General features: G+C 37.9%; 1 protein-coding gene across 10 annotated transcripts in view; it reads right to left on the bottom strand.

The window, feature by feature from the left end:
• Positions 1-5454: 5454 nt before the first annotated feature.
• The window catches only part of LOC115452089 (tight junction protein ZO-2), a 135791-nt gene continuing 120263 nt past the window's right edge, over positions 5455-20982 (bottom strand). For 6 of the 10 annotated variants that reach the window (XM_037447416.1, XM_037447419.1, XM_037447418.1 and 3 more), the window contains 12 exons: positions 20656-20815; positions 19258-19412; positions 18584-18733; positions 18295-18419; positions 17254-17373; positions 14104-14235; positions 13355-13535; positions 12805-12927; positions 12119-12221; positions 11645-11720; positions 8358-10819; positions 5455-6647 (listed from right to left, as the gene is read on the bottom strand). In XM_037447416.1, the coding sequence (XP_037303313.1) occupies positions 6424-6647; positions 8358-10819; positions 11645-11720; positions 12119-12221; positions 12805-12927; positions 13355-13535; positions 14104-14235; positions 17254-17373; positions 18295-18419; positions 18584-18733; positions 19258-19412; positions 20656-20815 (4011 nt within the window). In that variant the 3' untranslated portion in view covers positions 5455-6423. Of the gene's footprint in view, positions 6648-7694; positions 7777-8357; positions 10820-11644; positions 11721-12118; positions 12222-12804; positions 12928-13354; positions 13536-14103; positions 14236-17253; positions 17374-18294; positions 18420-18583; positions 18734-19257; positions 19413-20655; positions 20816-20982 lie in introns of all 10 variants that reach the window. The other 4 variants (XR_005114035.1, XM_037447417.1, XM_037447423.1 and 1 more) reach the window with 4 other exon arrangements.

The following is a 20982-nucleotide window of genomic DNA, read 5'->3' as shown; positions in this document are numbered from 1 at the left end:
GAGGAGTCCCGAGAAACAATGCTTGGCCTATCAGTTAATATTACATGCCTATAAGCCAACATTATGTACAGCAGAGAATATTAAATGACATGGTGTCAAGTTATTCCTTTCCTGAAGGTGGAAAACTTATATGGTAATTTCTTCGAAAACGTCGTTACGTAGAGACCGTAGGAGCTTTTCACATTTACTACCATATTGAGATATAAAAAAAGAATATAAATTTCATACTAACTATTTTTAAGTAATTTAAAATTTTCTTTTTTTATTTCACAAGTCTGAATATAAAAAATATTTGAACAGTAGTTCCCGGCAGATGTTTACTCTATTTGAGTAGGTAGTAGTAACTTCTGCCTTTTTTTTCTATAATATCTTTATATGGTATGGTGATAGGCTTGTCATATTATGCAACTTTTTATGGACCAATTCTTACAAACATTAACAATCGGTTTCAAATTTCGAATAACCGGATCTTAGTAAACTAATACCTCCTTTCTTATTTAACAATGTTGTCATGCAAACCCCATGACACTCGGCCCGCAGTACCTACTTAATCATCAAACCGCAACGATTTCAAGCCTCGATAGAATAAGGTAATTAGAAACGTAAAAATTTTACAGTTTAAGTAATATTCGTTGTAGATGTAACAATATAAAATTTTGAAATATTTTGAAAAACGTATTTTTTTTATTTGTCTCCTGTACACGAGGTTAGGGGAGTTGTGCAACCTTATTTTTTTCCTCGCCGTTTCCTTGGTCAGTAAATGTTGGGTCTAACCCAGGTGGCAAGAATCCATACTACGCAACTGAATGCTGCAACATTTAAAGGCTGCCCACTAATTAGTAGCTACCTATCAGATATAAAAATTAAATATATCATATACGCAGGTTTTAATCCCTATATACGTAAAGATGTTAAGAACATTACGGAACTTGTCCTGCATAATTTCTAAATTAAACTCATTCAAGATCTTACGTTTACTTAGACAAGAGACTGGACGTTATGCATAATTACAAGCCATTATGACGACCGCCGACGGCGAAATGAATGTAAAAAATTCGACCATTGTAATAGAAAGCAGATATTATGTAGGATGTTAGGAATTTAGATCGTTTAAACATCTTTATCATAATATTTATTAATAAACATAAAGTTAAAGATTTTTATCTAGAATTCAAGATACGATTATTGGATCCACTGTATTTTAGTCATTCAGTTACTTATCTAGATTATTATGGTAGCTTTTTCTTCAACAAATCTAAATAAATGTAATACGTGTGTCGATTTATACATGTAGAATAAAGAATTTTTAGACATACGGATTGCCGCCATAGGCAAGTGAGATGGTTACCCCAGGCTCACCAATTTTTTTTTACCCCTGTTTAAAATTTTGATAACTACAAAAGTATTCGTTAACCCTTCATTTACACCAAAAGTTTTGAAAATCGCGGACTATTATTTCAAAATATAACCAAGAAACCTTTGCTTTTGAGAATAAGACGTATATTATAAACATCGAAAAGCATCCTTAAACCATTAGCGATTTGTAATGTAGTGTGAAGTTCCCATAATCAAGCGGATTGTGAAACGCATGGCACATCCGCGCGGGGTCGACCCTCGTTCTACTATTCACGAGCAATGAGCATGTATACGAGAGGTTATTATATTTCTAGACATCAATGAAGCCTTCGCTAACCTATTTAATTGTTGAGCATCGATTTATGTTTAGGCTAATACTTATTTAAATACATTTTTAGTTCATAGGGGCGAAAGGTGAAATCTTCAGAAAAGGAACCCGACACAACATATAAGTACTAATGATAATTAGATTCAACATCAAGGGAAGTAGGCAGGAAACGGGTTATATGGACCTTTCGTCACTGTAAATTCCATAGCTCGTACATCAATAATGTTTGCAACATCCCACACAATCATGAAAACAACAGATACCTAAATAAAGAATCCAATTATATAACAAATTGAATTTGATCAATAAGCAGAATCTAATAATGTCTTATTAACTTGTCAAATGTCGACTCGTTTTGTTTACGTAAACGTTAATTTGCTTTATTTGGGAAGGATGTCGCAGTTGCGCCATTTGGGCCACGAACCTGCAATGCTTTGATATAATAACCGAGCTTTTGAATACATCTTCGTTTGCACGTGGTACTACCATAGGTAGTATATGGTATGTACAAGATGTTAAAACCCACCATAGTGGCCCACGTAGTGTGTCGCGTTCCGGGATCAGCCTGTGTATATCCGGTTCCAACAGGCCGTTGTAATCTGTAGACTGCCGAGGGGTAATCTTGAGATTAGCTAAGAGAATATATCGCATGGAGATAGGTCAAGTTCCAAAGATGTTAACACAAATTTACTTCTTATCTGACATGTAAAATATCAAGATGGTAGGTCTCTGGTGGTAAGTCTCTCATATGTGAGAGTCCGCCTGCGTAGGTACAGTCAGCAACAGAAGTCGTTGAACATAATTTGTTTCCAATATTTCCTAATCATTATCATTTACCATAAGTTGCTGATTAATTGAAAAACAAAACAACTTGTCATAATTGAACTACAAAAGTAGCTGAACGCTGTCAAACCATTAACTGCTAAACATTACTAGCGACAATTTTTATGATCTGTAATAAATACAAATGTGGCTGAAATTAGCAAATTCTTTGTTTTATATGCAAGCTTTTTTTTCTATTCGTTAAATTGAACCCATCAAGCTTCAAGACACCAATATCGCAAAGCGCAGCGCACCGCGTTTTTTACTATCAAAACATTGTCGAATAAATACAACAGTCCAGGATGTTAATTAAATTGTTATTTAATAACATATTAGCTTTGGCTCGCTACTCTGCCCGCGTGAAAAAGTTTTTCAAAGATAAAAGTCGTGCTTTATATTTACTCTGGATAGAAAGTAGCGTGTAGGGCTTAAGAGTAATGTAGCTTCCTATTAGTGAAATATTTTCAAAAATCAGTTAAGTAGTTCCTGAGTTTAGCGCATTCAAAGAAACAAACCCTTTAGGTTTATATAATAGTATATATTGAAGTTAATAACCAGAATTATAAATTTTTAAGTATGAACAAAACATCATAATATATTAGAAAGTAATATTATAACATTAATAGGAATAGGTTAGTTACATTTTAAACATCCTATTTTATAGAGCACTGGCCGGTTTAAAAAACAAATGTGTAAATTCAAAATTATTCTGACAGGAGATTCTCCTCGAAGGATTCAACGTAAACGTCAGTTTATTTTTCATATTTTTTAATGGTGTACGAGCTTTTGCCCGCGGCTCCACCCGCGATATAAAGTTTTTCAGGCTAAAGTTTTCCCTTATAAAAGTCACGCTATATATTTTCCCGTAAGCCTATGTTCTTCCAAGGGTCTCAAACTGTCCCCAAACCAAATTTCATCTTAATACGTTGGGTAGTTTTTAACACGTTCAGGCAGACAGATGCAGCGGGGGACTTTGTTTTATTATATATTTTTTAGAACTTTTTAAGAGGAACAATCCCGTCATACATCATTGTTGCATAACTTTAACCGTTTAAGCAGCGCACGCAACAGAAGCTCTCAAAACTAATAAATTTTGCCCGTGTTTGCAACATGTTTCATTACTGCTCCGCTCCTATTGGTCATAGCGTAATGATATATAGCCTATAGCACTCCACTAACAAAGGGTTATCCAACACAAAAATATTTTTTCAGTCTGAACCGGTAGTTCCTGAGATTAGCGCGGTCAAACAAACAAACAAACTTTTCAGCTTTATATAATAGTATAGAAGTATAGATTCAATAATGAGATTCATCAACTAATGCATTGTCAAGTTACAAAATGTTTAGCCACTTTTGTAACATTGAAATGATAACCTTAATCTGTACTCGTCTTTGGTAAGTGATTTGTGGTCCGTTTCAATGTTCAGGTGTTTTGTAAATTAGTATTTGTTCATCGACTTTTGTTGCTGATCGTACCACCGCAATGTCTATTTCTGTCGCCTAGCAGCAGTGTGTAGTCGCTATTGTGTGCCGGTTTGAAAGACATTGTAGCCAGTGCAACTACTGGATATAAGACTCAACATCTCATGTCTCAGGATAGCGAGCGCAGTGAAATACTAAACAATACTTTGTAATTCAAGGTGATGGATGGTGTTTCTACTGTTTATAGGCGGTCGTATCGCTTACCATCAGGCTAACGACAAGCTCGTCTCGTCATTCAAATAAAGAAAAACGAGGAGAGGGGAAAGGAGGAGGAGAAATAAATTTCAACCTTGTACCCCTTGCAGTCACAAGCAAATAATATACTAAAGGAATGTTTCGAGTTTCAAGCCCAATTTAGCGTCAGAAAATCACGATGGATCTGTCGAAACAAGCACCGATTAGACTCATCTTTCTTCGCGCATTTGTCTATATTTGTGTCGGCGCGGCTCGTAAAACAATTACATGTGATTTTAGAAATCACCTAGGTTCAAACAAGTTCACGAAACTCTGGGAAGCTTGGTGTGTTCATCTATACTTATTATAAAACAACGTCCCCCTTTTTGTCTGTATGTTATCGATTTCATCAAAATCTACTGAACGGATTTTATGAATTTTGGTATGGAGATGGTTTAAGACCCTGGGAAAGTTATAGGTAACTTACTATTCCGGGAATATATAGCGGGACTTTTATCCTGGAAAGCACCTCCATGCGAGCGAAGCTGCGAGCAAAAGCTAGTAGGACTATAAATCTGTTGGACTTGATTACCAACATAGTAATATTTGTATTATTTTGAATTTTATTTTAATTACCTTAGTGTTTGTTTTTTGTTTCATAGTTTTTAATGATAATAATAGTAGTTTATTTTTACATTAACCGTTTACGTTACGCAGCCCATGCAACGGAAGCTCTCAAAAGAAATAAATTTTCGCCGTTTCTGCAACATTTGTCATTGATGCTCCGCTCCTTTTGATTATAACGTGATGATAACCGTCCTCAATAAATGCGCTATCCAACACTAAAGGACTTTTCAAGTCGAATCAGTACTTAGTGCCTGAGATAAGCGCGTTCAAACAAACAAACTCTACAGCTTTATATAATAGTAGGTAACTATTGATGTGCAGACACAAAAGGTACACAGAGCAGACAAAGATACTATTGAAATATGAAATCTATTTTTTTAACGTAAGGTTTAAAATAGTCGTGCATACCATCCTTTCCGTTGCATTATTTTAAATCTAGGAGTCATTTGAAACACTGTTGTAAAGTATTAGAGGATAAACTTAATGAAAACGTATTAAAAATTAGCTCTATAAAAGTATAATTAACGTGAAAATATATTTGAATATTATATTTCCAAGTTCGTTTGACATTGTTTTCGAAAGGTAATTCGAGTCAACTACAAGGGACTTCAAGGATTTTCTGTTATTTAATCCCGTTAATAATAATTGAAATAAAACACCATATATTCAGTATATATAAAATTTAATATTCGAATCAAGGTTAATTCATGTCACTAGTAACAATAAAATATACAAGTCATTCCTCAATACGCGTCGAGTAACAGCACAATTTTGAAGTCTACTACAATCACATAAGATGCAAATTTATTTAGCACGCAATATATTGGTATATCAGTGCAAACTTTCTAATCCTTTTACATGTAACAAATAAAAAATTAAAAATAACAATACTCGATACTGATTGTTATTTGTAAACAATCATAATTCATAGAAAAATACGTCCACTAACAATCCGACATTAGTTATTAAAATAACTGAATATTAAATATGAATACAATATATAAACATAATCACTACATATTACATACTGTAGATTACATTTATAACTAAGTTATGGTAAGAGTTCTTATGTTAATTGCAACTTATTCGAACAAAATATTGTATACTTGTTAAGCATCTTATACTGCTTGACTAAGTCATAAGTAGGGATTACTCGAAAATCCTCTAATTATAATAAAATTCTACTTGTCTTTGTCATTTGCAAAGAAGTCTAAACTCTTTGATATCAGACCACGGCAAATAAAAATGATCCTCAAATCACTCAATTAAGGTATAAAATCGGAAACTAACTACTTAGCACCTCTAGTTCACTTTAAAATATCAAGAGATTTTTAGTACTTATAGGTGGGAAAAAACCAGATGTGAAGCCAAATACCCTTTTATTAATGACGGATAAGAAATAACATCGCATACATTTTTGTTAACACCAAATAAAACCCTAAGACTTATTTGCCGATATGAGATTCTTTCTATTTAAAAATGTAAACTTAACGACTAATTTGTCTTTATAGAAACAAATCAAAAATATGCTAAGTTATTTCTTAAGCGTCAATAAAGCCATAGCACCATTTAAATTTAGCAAGCTGACAGTTGTCAATCTGGCTGTATATTCGTCTGCCTTAGTCCAAAAAAAATTAAAAATGATCAACTTTGACAGCAACGGTGTTCAACGTCGTAGTCGCTGGCAGATGAATCTGATCCCAATCGGTGCTGAGGTGGGCTTCTGTGTCTGTTGCTTTGATGGTTAGTCCTAATGAAGGTATGGCGTTGGCGCAGTGAGGAAGTCTAAGGGTCACCGGCCTGAGGAACACCAGGCCTTGGGGCCCGCACATCACCAGTGGGGATAGCATCGCTTCACCTGTATCGTTAACAATCATTTAACACTCGGAAAATTAAAGCCTCGTTTAGATGTAGCAATTTTCTTGACGCCTATGTGCGCTTCTTGAAAGGAAATTAAAAATTTGCACCATTGAAAGTAGTTGTCGAGCAGTAGCAAGGAAATTTCCGCTCGCGTTGAAAAGCAAGACTGCCCTGGTCTAAGCAATAATCGTATACGAGTCTTTTTATTAAAAAAAATGACGATACTCCCACGTTCAAGAAAAAAATGACTTTGTGTAAGTCGTAGTGGGTAAGTTATTGCTAGATCAATTCTTCTAATTACAAGTATTAGTTCGCGCCTACATTTGAATATTCTATGCAATAATCTCCTGACAAATATTGCTAGCAATAATTGCTCCGTCTAAGAGAGGCTTAAGACTTGATTATTTCACAAAGCTAATTTGCTTTAGTATTAAAAAGTGCATATTTTTCTAAGTTATAAATGCTATTGAATAATTGCAAGATTTTGTGCTAATTATTACAAATCACGACGTAAATGAACACACAAACACAAATCGCAACACAGTTATTGCAGATGTTAAGCAAGCGAAGCGAGTAAAACAAAAACATGCGAGAAAGCGTATGAAATGAAAACGATAGGTATACAATGATAGACAACGACAGAGATGTTTCATAAATAGTTTTCAGAACATCACATTTTTTTTTTTCATCCTGGCACAGCAAATTGACTCCAATGCACCTGATGGTAAGTGAAGTGGGGTCCAATAGAATGTCGACTGACAAGAGATGATTACCCCTTGACAGTCGATACAATTATGCCAGCCTATTGGTGCCTGATATACACAGGCTGATCACGAAACGCGACACACGTGAGTCAGTGGCGGGTTTTAACACCTTGTTTACGGTGGTCGCTATCGGGGCAGATATAAAACATATCCTACCACCAACAAAGAAATAACATAGATCAAGAAATGAGACTTGAAATTGCAGACAGAACCATAAACACAAAACGGCATTCTTTGCACATTTATGTACAGTGCACAATCGATAAACATTTTGAACATACGAATCACTTGGTTAGATGTAGGTAACATCGCTGACGTCTTCTCTCCTCAATCTCTAAGTACGAGTGTATTGTGTGGCAGAAACTGCGTAAAATGACAACAAATCATAAATAAAAATGTTCCAAATAATAGTCATATTGTGAATGATGCTTTATATAAACAAGTGCCTATGAAAACTGATATCGGTGCATAAAATGAAAATGTTGGATAAACTGTATAACGTGGTAAGGTGAATGGCAAAAACGAAATACTATCAAAGGCTGTAGCCAAGATGGTTTTCTACAATCGTTAACGCTAATAAATAATCGAAAAATTATAGCACGGACATCATATCGATAAGTTTGTCGCTAAGATATGTCATTCCTATACAATATGTTAGCTTTGACGATTGTAGGAAAGAATCTAAGCCTCAGCTCCAGAAATGCATAAGACAAAAATGCATGCTTTGTTAGTATAATTTCATGCAATAGATACGAGTATGTACAGAATAGATTTGCAATTAAAATCAAAACATTCAATACGCGCAAGACCTTCGTACGTAATTCACAATGCCCAGACCTCAAATCCCATATCTAATTCCAGTCCTTTGGTATATTAAATGCCAATTAGTAGGTGCAATCTACTTCTACTGGGTTTTATCGCGTGCTTCGTTACAAAAGCATTACCGTTATCCATATCGATGGGAGGTCCCCCCACACGCTGGCTCAGTCGCGGATCTGACACCGTAAAGTAGATCTTTTGTTTGATGCCCGGAGCGATAGCCTTTGGTGGTATTATCAAAGATACGCCCCATTGTCGATCTTCTAATACGCCTCCTTCGCTATCAAATATTCCCCATGTTGTATGAGGTCCTTCGGGCTCAACCTCTTGAGTTTTGGATTCAGTGCTTTCTGATAGTGTCGTCTGTATTGCCGTCTGATTGTTTATTACCGTTGTTTCGTTCTGACTCGTAGTTATATTCTGCGAATTCTCTTCACTAGTTTCTGGACTCTTTTCAATTATTTTCTCGCAAAACGTTACAGTTTTGTTCATTTTTGGCGATTGTTCTTGCAGGTCTTGTGATGTGTATGGTGTACTTTGTGGTTTGTTTTCAAAATTCATACTACATTCTGAAGCATAATGAGTTTCCATGGATGTTGTTGATTCGTATGGAATAGGAGATGATGTCACTTTTAGTGCATTTGAAATATGATCTGGTTTTCCATGCAACCTAGGAGCGTATATTGCTTCCCCTTTCAAAACATTGCTTTCAGCAGTCATTGACTTTTCGGCATCTGTTTTAGATTCAGTTAATCTCAACGTTGAAAAGTCAATTTCCTGGAATGTGTCTGTTTTCAAAGCATTCTCAGCTTCAGCCTTGGTTTGATATATCTGCTCTCGTCGAGATAAGTGATTTGCATCGCTTAATTCATAAGGGCTGCTTCTAGGACTACTAACTTGTGACTCTGGTGGTGCCTCTTTTGTCTCTTGGTGTGATTCGTATATCACGCTTTCTTTCAATTCTCTTTTTGATACGTACAACGGTTCTCTTATTTTTGCGGCATCACTTTCGTTAGTATCCTTTCTAGTTTGATATATCATATCTTTTTTCGCTTGGTTTCGCTGTTTTATAATTTCTAACTTTTCTTCCAGTTTTATGCTATATGATGTCTCTTTGCTGGCTATGAGAGCAGCTTTTTGAGACAAGATCTCTTGTTTAGATACATAAGTACATTCTGCTGACGCCGGCCGTACGTCATGTCGAACGTCTAATACTTCATGACGACTGCTGCACTGGCCGTCAGAACAACTGGATTTCACTTCCGAACGAGTTGCATATGGAGATTCTGTCTGTTCAATTCTTGCCATCATTTCTGTTCTAGTAGCATAAGGTGGCTCACTCATACATTTACTCATAGGCGATGCCCTTCCTGCGAAGTTTGTGGGCGTATACAGCCTTCTGTCAGGTCTTGTTGCATAAGGACATTCGGACCAAGATGTGCTTGGCGGCGGTTCATATGTCCTTTTGCCATATGTAGGTTCCTTCATAGTAAATGAACCCTCCATTCTTTGTTTAAGCATTTCTTCCTTTGTGTTGTAAGGAGATTCAGAAAATCTTTGCCGTAACATTTCTTCTTTAGTTGCATAAGGGCTGTCCGACATAATTCTGGACTTTAAAATTTGCTCTTTGCTAGAATAAGGAGATTCTGTGAGCGTGGATTCAGATTGCTGAGCCATTTCTTGTCGATTAGTATATGGATTTTCCGCTATAAGTTCATTTCTAGAAGCATAAGGACTTTCTCTGATGCATTCAGCTTTAGTAGCATACGGAGGATCCATCAGTGGCATGGCAACAGTTTGAGAATTTCCGTACGGGCTTTCGAAACTTTGGTTTGAAACTTCAGAGCGGCTACCGTATGGGTTCTCGCTAGAAGTATCGTAAACGGAAGTGTACGTTCTCCTTGGTTTAGGAATAGGATCGTAAACTAAATGTTCTTTGCTTTGGTACACCGGTTCGGGAGGTAGTGGTTGTGTTGGGTGGAATGGTTCATGTTTTATTTGTTGTTGTCTTTGGTAAATAGGGTCTATTTTGGTAATCATGTTAAAGCTGGAATTCTGTCCATAGATCCCCCTTCTACTGTAATCTATGAGGGAGTTCTGTCTACGCAACAGCGGGGTAACTTTTGGTTCAGTTTCAATGTCACACATTGAATTTTGCCTTCTCAAATTCTTCATCACTGGTTTGGCGTCATAATCTCTTATGGTACATATAGAACCATTTCTGTCGTCACAAAATGAGCTCTGTCGTTTGAGGATCGGTTTGAGAACAGGCTTTTCACAGGAAGACGAGTTGCTTCGTTGCAACATTTGGTTCCTGATCTGTTGGTTCCTCATGTGAATGCTCATGTCGCTGAGGTCAGACTTCTCTCGTCTGAGCATCGGCATGTGATTTGGCTGATGTCGGTGCTGCAAATCACTCTCACACAACGACTTCTGCCGCGACACCTTCTGTGACGCTTTCGTTTTCGAACGGAACAAATCGAGTACGGCATTTTTTATGAAAGACGGCTTTTTAGACAATTTCTTTTTAGTTTTTGGCGAAAAGGTCTCGTCTCGCTCCACGCTCGAGTTCATGACATCGGATGAACTGCGGAACCCACAACCAAACTCCTACTTAGTTACTCAATGACTATAACGTGAGCGTTTCATGTCCGATACATATTTATGCATTGATACTACAAAAATGTGTGTCGGACGTTTGAAAATACTCAATGTTTATGATATGAATTTCGTAAATTAAAAAAGCATATTGAAATAAGTGTAGAGATAGATGTAGATATAATAAATAACTTCAGTAGTCAAATACATTTATAAATAATAAGTACACACAATAATAATATATAGGGGTACAGAATTTCAGATATTAATACCATATCCATGGAAGTAGAAAATATAATGTAAACAAAAACTACCTTCTTTTCAAATAAATCCTATGTCCAATTAAACTGAATAAGAGTTATTTGAAAAGTAGGTCCACATCGTCTACATTGTATTTTTTCGTTCCCTGAATAAGATACACATTTAGTCACAGTTATATTAGGAAAGAGATAGACTTAGATCAATATGCTTTCAACCAAATTGCACTAAAATGCAGACACGCAGTGCCAATTATATTTCCGTAATATATACTCTAATTACAGAATGTTATTACAATTTACAGTTCGCCCGGTACAGAGATATATGTTACAAATATATGTATAACTTTATATGCCACATACAATACCATTACTATACTGCCCGACAAGACATGTTAGTCGTTTGTGAAGCGATCGGTGTTTGCATGTTAGAGCAAATTGTACAGGGGCTTTGACCATCAACTGATTTGATGACTAATATCTTGAATATTTGAAGATTTTCAAAGCATGCATCGTATGGAAGAGGACCTTTATTGATACTATTTGTGATATCTTACCTCAAGTTATGCATGTGTTGTGGTTTCCTGTATAGTTCAAATGCGGAGCCGCGTTGCTCTCTACTACCTGCTAAATCTGTGGGACATTTTTATATGAAAATATTGACATCTCGTTCTTTTTTTATTAAATGATCAAAAAATTAAGAACCAGAAATGCGATGCGAATTATTATTGTCGCAAAATGGGACTACGCACTCCCTGCGATGACATGCGCTTGCGCATATTTAATGCTATGCGTCGTGACCAGTTATTTATTCTTTTAAAAAGCATAGTGTAAACATTAACATACTTGATGACATGATTATAAAGTGTTTTTTTTAAACAAGAGCCCAATAACCTCAAGCGAAGTCGACACTATAGTAAAACTTATAGGCTGACTTTTTTGCCAGTACAAGAAATTAATTCCATATTGGACCACAACAATCGCAAGGTTTTTATTTTACTGGTCAGGCTATAATCTTTGTAACATCTTACCGATGAGGTGTGGGTTGTGTGGCAGGTTGATGGCGCGGTGGTGGGACGGCGGGCCCGAGTAAGGCGGCGACTGTGGCGGCATCTGACCTCCATACATGTTCTGCTGTGAAGATAATAATGATTAGTATTTTTTTCTGATGTGAAGGCAAGGCCAGGTCGACGGGTACTGGATCGCTGAAAAGACGCGGCGGTGACTGATCTATATGTTCTTACAAATATTAGGGCTACCTGAATCGCGAGAAGTGGTGAAATTTTTTAAGACTAAAATTCATCATGTCTTCAATTTTCAATGCTTCCTTACTTCGACGTAAGTGAGTTAATTTAGATTTTTAAACTATGCCCTAACCCGTAATCGAATCGGGGTCTTCAAAGCGGTCTTACTGGAAATAAAAATACGTCACCAAGACAGTCTATTGTCGTACTATGTTATGAGGATAAAGTTGGTAAAGTGGTTACCTGCGGGTAGAGACTTTCCTGTCCTCACACCCACCACTACAACTAATGTAAGCCAGGATCAGCAGTGGCACGCATTATGACATCGAGCAGTGAAGCTCGGCGAGTCTCAGGGAAAACTAATTTGTCTTTATCCCGCAACGAAATTAATCAAATAGAAAGATAGCGAGGAGTTGGAATGTTAAATTTCCAACTCCTTCTATTCTATATATTTCTATTTCTATTCTATTTACCTGCGGGTAGTTGTGGTTGGCGGGGCGGTGCGCGGGCTGTGAGAGCGAGTGCTGGTGCGAGTAGTGCGGCGCCGGACCGAAGCCCCCGCCGCGCTGTGGGGGCGCCAGGGACGGCTCCAGGCTCTGTGGGGAACGGGGATGCGGGACGTGCTAGTTATGCTTCTTCATTAGAGGACGGGAGAGCTGTTTGTGAAGCTTTTGTTATATGCATAAGTATATTCCAGTCATGATTACTAAAGCGATGTTCTACAGTCCAAACTCTACTCTTTACGGTCTCTTTAGTATAATGATATGAATGTAACATATGTGGGCTGTGGCCTGGAAGGTTCTGGGTTCGATTGCTAAGATGGACAAAATTTTATGGGTTTTTAACAAGATTTCCAAGCGAAAATTGATGGCAATCAGCTTGTTGTAAAAATGGAACCAAATATGAAATATAAATTTTAGATACTGAACGTGCCCAACCAGTGATTAAACCCGGGACCTACGACCCGAGTGTGAGACAATCATACTTCCAGAAAAAGAAGCAAAAATATATTATAGATCATACCCCATTCCTCGGATGCATGGGTGCGGCGTCGGGCGGGCGGTAGTGCTTGGGCTTGGGCGGCGGCACGGGCTTGTAGGGCGGCACGGCCCCCCCGCCGGTGGGGCCCCCGCCCCCGCCGCCGGCCCCGGCGGGCACGCCGCGCGCGTAGTCCGCTTGAGAGGCTGAGTTGGTGCGTCCGCCGCTACAACAAATTGTCATATTATATTTATGTTCTAACGATTTTTTATGTTTTGCTAAATGATTTCGATTTTTCTAGGGTCCGATTTTTTTAGATTAGTGGCTTAAAACATCTTAAATCAGTATTATTATTCAAGTTCTGGGTAGACAAATGTTTATTAGAACTCGTGACGTCATGACGTTTATGTAATATGTTTAAGAAAAATAAGAATTATATGGACTATAATGGACACTTAGTAAGTCTATGTACAGTCAGCCACAACAAGAGCTGAACAAATTCAAAATTTTAAACCACATTTGAGCTTTGTCTCACTATCATCAATCGTTTCTTTCTCGCTTCTATAATAACAAATATTTCGATTTAAGTCAATGTGTAGAAGCGCTTGATTTTTTGTATTCATTCAACTACTTTTGTGGCTGACTGTACTTTTTTATAGGAAAATCTCAACTTGCATAATTGTGTCGACTATGGTAGTAAAATGGATAGTCATCTCTCGTCAGTCGACATTTTATTGAACTCCACCCCAGATGGGTCACTGTGCTGTGCACATATACAATGTGTTATTGTGTACCTGTATTTGGCATGGTCGTTGGTGGGCACGTTGGGCAGCGAGGGTCCCCGCGCGTGCATCGGCGTGTGCGGACTGTTGCCGTTCATGGGCGGCGGCCGGCTCTGCTGCGGGCTGCGGTAGTTGTCGGCCGACCTTCGGGTACACAGGACCATTATATATACCGTATTCTAATGGTATGAAGAGGTCATCTTTGAATTTGTTTATTAAAGTCATTGGGGATGTAGTGAACTGACTATGAAAAAAATCACTTATATAGTATTCCAGAAGCAATGACAAGATGACATTCTACAATCGGTAACGCTAAGCAAATATAAAAGTATATGGACATTACATATTCTCACGATAGACTTATAGATTTTTTGTTTTTACAATCGTTGACGCTAACGTTATGTATGACATATCCTAGCGATAGATCGATAGGGTATGTCATTCTCATACATTTTTTCTGTTAATATAAGCGTTAACGATTGCAGGAAAACATCTTGGCCACGGCCGCTGCGATACCAACACTATAGCTATTTAACTATGAATTAAGTATTTTTATTCAAAGCAAAATATTGTTTCATCATATCATTATCAGCCACATAAAGTCCACTGTTGAACATGGGCCTCCTCTAAAGATTTCCAGACGGACCTATCGAAAGCGGCCTTTATTCAACATATTAAATATTTAATTAATTCAGATTTAAAAATATAATTTAATATAATTAAAAAACGCTCTACCTGATTGTCCATTCAAGGATTATTAGTGACTAGCTTTTGCGCGCGGCTCCGCCCGCGTTATAAAGTTTTTCGGGCTAAAGTATTCCGTTATAAAAGTCACGCTATATATTTGCCCGGGAGTCTATGTTTTTCCCAGGGTCTCAAACGGTCTCCATACCATATTTCATCTTAATACGTTGGATAGTTTTTGAGTTTAACACGTTCAGGCAAACGGATGCAGCGGGGGACTTTGTTTTATAATATATTTTTGTAGAACTTTTTAAGAGGAACAATCCCGTCATACATCATTGTTGCATAACTTTAACCGTTTACGCAGCGCACGTAACGGAAGCTCTCAAAATTAATACATTTTCCCCGTTTTTGCAACATGTTTCATTACTGCTCCGCTCCTATAGGTCATAGCGTGATGATGTATAGCATATAGCACTCCACGAACAAAGGGCTATCCAACGCAAAAAGAATTTTTCAGTTTGGACTGGTAGTTCCTGAGATTAGCCATTACTGCTCCGCTCCTATTGTGTATAGCGTGATGATATATAGCCTATAGCACTCCACGAACAAAGGGCTATCCAACGCAAAAAGAATTTTTCAGTTTGGACCGGTAATTCCTGAGATTAGCGCGTTCAAACAAACAAACAAACAAACAAACTCTTCAGCTTTATATAATAGTATAGAAGTATAGATTTTATGCGTGTTATTTATTAGAATATAACACGTGTCATTTTTTATTTATATTGAAATATTTATTGTTATTTTATATCTATAAACTAGATGACCCGGTGAACTTCGTATCACCTACATACATTTATTATTGTTATTTATTGTGAAACACAATTTTGCCATACAATACGTATGTTATTATTATCTGTCTCTCGCTAGTCGAGAGTACGGTTTGCATGTGAAGTAGCTCGTCGTACATTTGATTAACTTCGACTATCTAAGTCATCTTCTCCGTGGCATTTTGCGACAAAAACGATAAATAAAGTTCTCACGCACTGACAAATTGATGATAGATTTTAATAATAGTCTTGAAATTTATTTATTTATTTTCTATTTTTAAGAACCCACTGACACTTTTACACTTTATTTATTTCTGAAATGTTTTGTATTTGAACAAAATAAACCAAAGAAATCGGACCTCATAATACAACTATGAAACAGACTTATTTCTGAATACATCTATATATATGTTACAGTTCTTTATTTCTAAAAAGAGAAAAGACATGAAATGTTTGACAGGTAGGAACATTTTGTATTGAAAACTTATATTGTCGTTTTTAGTATTTTCCGTTATTTATTATTTATTTTCGTCACCGTTTAATCCATCCCTGGACTTCCACAAATAATTCAAAACCAAAATTAGCCAAATCGGTTCAGCCGTTCTCGAGTTTTAGCGAGACTAACGAACAGCAATTGATTTTTATATATATAGATTACCTTAGTATTTGCCGTCATACTGAGTAATTAATATAATAAAAAAAAAAGACTCAAATAAACACAAATTAAATTCACTTACTTCTTAACTTTAGTGTTCCGCATTTTAAATCACTATTTATCACAATCGAAAATAAACAATAAAATCACAGTACTTTGCTAAAAAGACTTTCAAATACATTATTATATATACTGAGCACTGTAATGTACGGCACAAACATTTAAACTACGCATGAAATAGTTACAATGCGACCGCTCAGTCCGGTTTGAAGTTAGTAATAAAGCAATTGTTTATGGAGAGTAACGGGTGACGGTATAGAGGGCGGGACTCGCGCCTAACTTCAAGCCGTGAGCGGCCATATTGTACAGCAACTGTCAATTTATGACTACACTGAAGTTAATGATTTCTTATGTGAACGCGAATGTTAGACATTAAAATTAAACTATTTTTCAGTTTCGTGGACTGGGGTCCCCCCGTGATCACGAAAGCTGCAGTCTTCGAAACGTCGAGAGAAAATTAAAATATAAAAAACGCGATAAAATGCGAAAGATAGTTTAATTTTAATACTCCGAAGTTAGATTCGAGTGATTTCTTAGACATTCTCTTTCGAATTAAGATGGGAAAGTTGTAAAGGAAGGGTGAGGTAATATTAACTCGGCCATTAAAAGCCATAAATGCAGTAATAGTCAATTTTTATGACCAGTCTGAATTTAGCCAGATATTGTGTTCAAAGATTAACAGAAGTGTGTAGCGGGTGAGCTAACTTTAATCCGACCATAAAACTTATTAGTGGCAAAAAGAACAGAATCCTAAATGCCATTATAATCGGTTTATCTTTTTGGTTTAACGATTCAGGTTATTAAGTAAATATATTTATTTATCTAACAGTAAAACATAATGAATTTTTTTTTGCAACACGCAATCTTTTTGTCACAAATCAACTGTATAATCAGTATATGTTTAATTTTATTTGTGATTTTTATGAGTGTTACCTGTAATTGTTTTCAGGGCCTCTGTAATCCAAGGAGTTGTGCTCGTGTGAGTTGGAATTCCTCTGCGGGCTTTGTGTCTGCATCACCGCTGGGTTCGGAGGCGGAGGCGGTTCCATTTTTCTGTAAAATAACAATAATTAATAGATCAGTTTGTTGTGGACAACCATATCCCACAAAGAACTTTGCTGTGAGGTAAATTGTTATATTGAAAGTCTTTACATTCCATGTGGGGATATAGATAACTGAATTGAGGGTAGAGGTTCGGCAAGATTACTCGGGATCGTGTTTTATCTTATTTTAAGGAGGATGCAAGCCATATAAATTTATTCAGCGAGTGTTTCATGATATCTGAGTAAATGGGAACGGACAAGCTCCCAAATAAATTATAAAACTACTAATATTGTAAAACCCTGAGTCTATCACTATCCTTAGCCTGATCTCCGTGCTGTCTCACCGGACTATGAGAGTGAAAGAACAAAGCGAGCACCTGCGTATTGCACACACACTTGTGCATTATATCTCCTGCGTACCTGGCTGATCTCCGTTAAGATTAGTTGCTGTGACCAAAATTCGGCTAAGAATGAATCATTTACACGCATAGAATACAAAATTCTATGTACATATCTGGATACTAGGACTGTTGTAATACGTGGTTAAAGTTCGGTTCGGAAGGAATCATATACACGCATAGTATTGTGGCGGTACAATCAATGCATACACCGCCATCTCGTCAATATCGCCGGAACTGCAAAATGATCGATGCGTTGACACAACTGTAGTGATAAAACACAGCAATCACATTAGATGGCGACAGACGATCTTGGATTACGCTTGCACAATTTGCGCGACGCATAGTATATATACCATCTCCGAATAGGAACCGTCGGAGGGGCCGCGGCCGGTCAGGCGCAACATCTGCCTGACTGGGAATCTTTCCCTTCCATGGGAGAACGCAACCATCTGTTCCTCTACAGCGGTGTCTACCTTTACGCCGCTAAAGTATAAAATTATATGTATACTAGGATAATATTTTGGACTCACATAGAAGGCGGCGCGACTTTGAGATCATCGGGCGCGTTGGGCGGCAGCCGGCACGAGCCCACCGCCGACCCGTTGTTGGACGCGCTGCTGTACTCGTACGAGGAGGTGCCGTCGTACGAACTTTGCTGTACCAACACACGTTAATTGACGGTTTAAATTAATCGGTTCCATAGTTTTTAATACGTGGTATTTCGATAGAATCGTACTGTATTAGATTGATAACCTCCAAGTTGATGTGGATGGAACTTGGAGTTTCTTTCACATTAATATTAATATATATAGTGCATACCGGGTTGTTGGGATGCCTGTGCCTGTCGAGCGAGCCCTGGCTCTGCGTGGGGATGATCATGCTGGTGGGACGCGCGGTGTACGTCGCCTCGTCGCCGGAGTCCTTGGGCGGACCGAACAGACGCTCCTGGGCGCTTGGACGAGTGTTTTGCTATAAACAAATTCAAATTACATATTAATAACAGCTTTATCATACTGACTCACTGATAGTCACGGGCTACCTCTACTAATGATAGTGTTTTTTGATACGGGTATATGGTAGGTAAAAGGGTTCTTTCTATCTTTTCATTTTTGAATTAATGGGTAGTGGGAAATTTATTTCATAGAATATTGTATTTTGTTCTTCTAGGGTAGCTAACAGTCAGGTTACGGATAAATGATTAAAATTATTATGTATTTATACAAGTTTAGAAATCAGAAATAAGTGATCTATACTATTTATCTATACTAATACATAAAGGTACAGAGTTTCGCAAATCTCAGGAACTATTAAACCGATTTCGAGTATTCTTCACTAATAGGAAGCTATATTACTCCTGGGTGCTATAGGCTACTTTTTAACCCTGGAAAAACTTTTTACGGCAGGCCAAAGCTATTTAGAATATAAACAAAACTACAGTCGGATAGAGAGTATACCAGCGGCCATGACAGGAAAAGTGCCAAGTTGATACTCACCGAGGGGTTATGTCGTAGCGAGTGCGGCGGCCGGCCCGGCGGCGGCGCGGGGAGCAGCACGCCGCCCGCCGGCCGGCTCACCGCGCCCCCCGCGCCGCCCGCACCGCCCGCGCCGCCCGCGCCGCTCACCGGCCCGCGCGGCGGCAGCTCTGGAACTATACACATCGCAATTTTGTTCATTGATTTGTTAGTGTAACCTAGTGTTACACGGGCGTCTACGGACAACGATCTACTAGAACCAATTACACCAATTTGAACAATTTATACCAATACGTTAGGTCATGCAAAATGAATGTAGAATATCTTGAACATTTAGATTTCAAGTTGTTTATTATATTATTACTTTGAATGACGAGACGAGCTTTGCGGTCACCGGATAGTAAACAATACGACCGCCCATAAACAGTAGAAACACCAACCAACAACTTTAATTACAATGTATTGTCTGACATTCCACTGCGCTCGCCATCCTGAGACATGAGATGTTAAATCTTATTATGTCCAGTAAGTACATGCTCTGGTTGAATAGATATAAACATTTCATTGAAGATACCATCCATGCGTCTAATTTAATACTATCCGTTAAATATCTAAAGACATCCTCGTCCCTGTTAAAGATATGAAAAAATCCTGTAACTACTGTTATATAACTCGATGCTTTTTTATACGGGCACGGAAACAGACGAGAAATGATAACGCCTCGACAGTTGACACAATTATGCCGGCCTATTGGAACCGGATATACACAGGCTGATCCCAGAACGCGACACATTTACATAGGCAGTTGACAATTATGCCGACCTATACGAACCGGTTATACACAGCTACACATCCCGGAACCCGACACACTAATATAAGCCACTATGGCGGGTTTATCATATGTACGGTGGTCGCTATCCCAGCGGATATAAAATATATCCTACCACCCTAAGATGTTTTTATTACATGGATACGTTGTCCGAGCTCAATACTAGCAAGACTAAAGCAAGGTAATTGCCCGACATTCACTTAGTCCATCTCCAACCACTGTCGCGGCTGTCTACATATCATACTCCAACTGTGAATGAAAAAACCATTTCATTTCGCACGTTAGTAATAATATAACTTATTTTTTAACTAATAAACGTATTTTATTCGACTGTCATGGCGACGGGGCGGTCGACGCTCGAGGCCATTCGGGCACACTCGGGCCCACTCGGCCTCTATCAATGCGAGCCGCTAAGGCGGTGACTATAGTAAATACTGCGCTGTTTTTATGTGCAATTTTGTAAGTGTATGACGCGTCTATCTGTAAAACGCATTGCTACCACCAGCATGCTATCTACATACCTGTTCCACACAGGAATTACTAAATATTTTCCCACATCTCCTGTATCGTTATACCTACACTACACATACCTGTTCCATACAAAGGCGAATGCGGTGGCGAATGCGTCATAGGATTGGCCTGGTACGGTGGCGCGTCGCCCGGCGGGCCCATATGTCCATGGCTGTGGCCCATAGTGGGCCCGTTGGTGTTCGCTGAGAAACCGTACTTGCTGTCGCCGTAGCTGCCTTGCTGTTGGGTTGATAACGTGGGGTTTGTTATTTTATTGATGTATCTAAAGATTCGTGCAGTCATGTTTTTTATATACTAACGTTTTGAACCGAACCGCATGATTGCGATGCCTTCCAATGATCATTTGCATAGCTACGGATCTTCACTGATCTTTGAGGGACAACTGA

The sequence above is a fragment of the Manduca sexta genome, chromosome 6 (assembly GCF_014839805.1).
Source record: "Manduca sexta isolate Smith_Timp_Sample1 chromosome 6, JHU_Msex_v1.0, whole genome shotgun sequence".
In the NCBI taxonomy this organism is placed as follows: Eukaryota; Metazoa; Arthropoda; class Insecta; order Lepidoptera; family Sphingidae; genus Manduca; species Manduca sexta.
The sequence above is the reverse complement of the archived record's forward strand: the minus strand, read 5'-3'. Positions and strand labels throughout refer to the sequence as shown.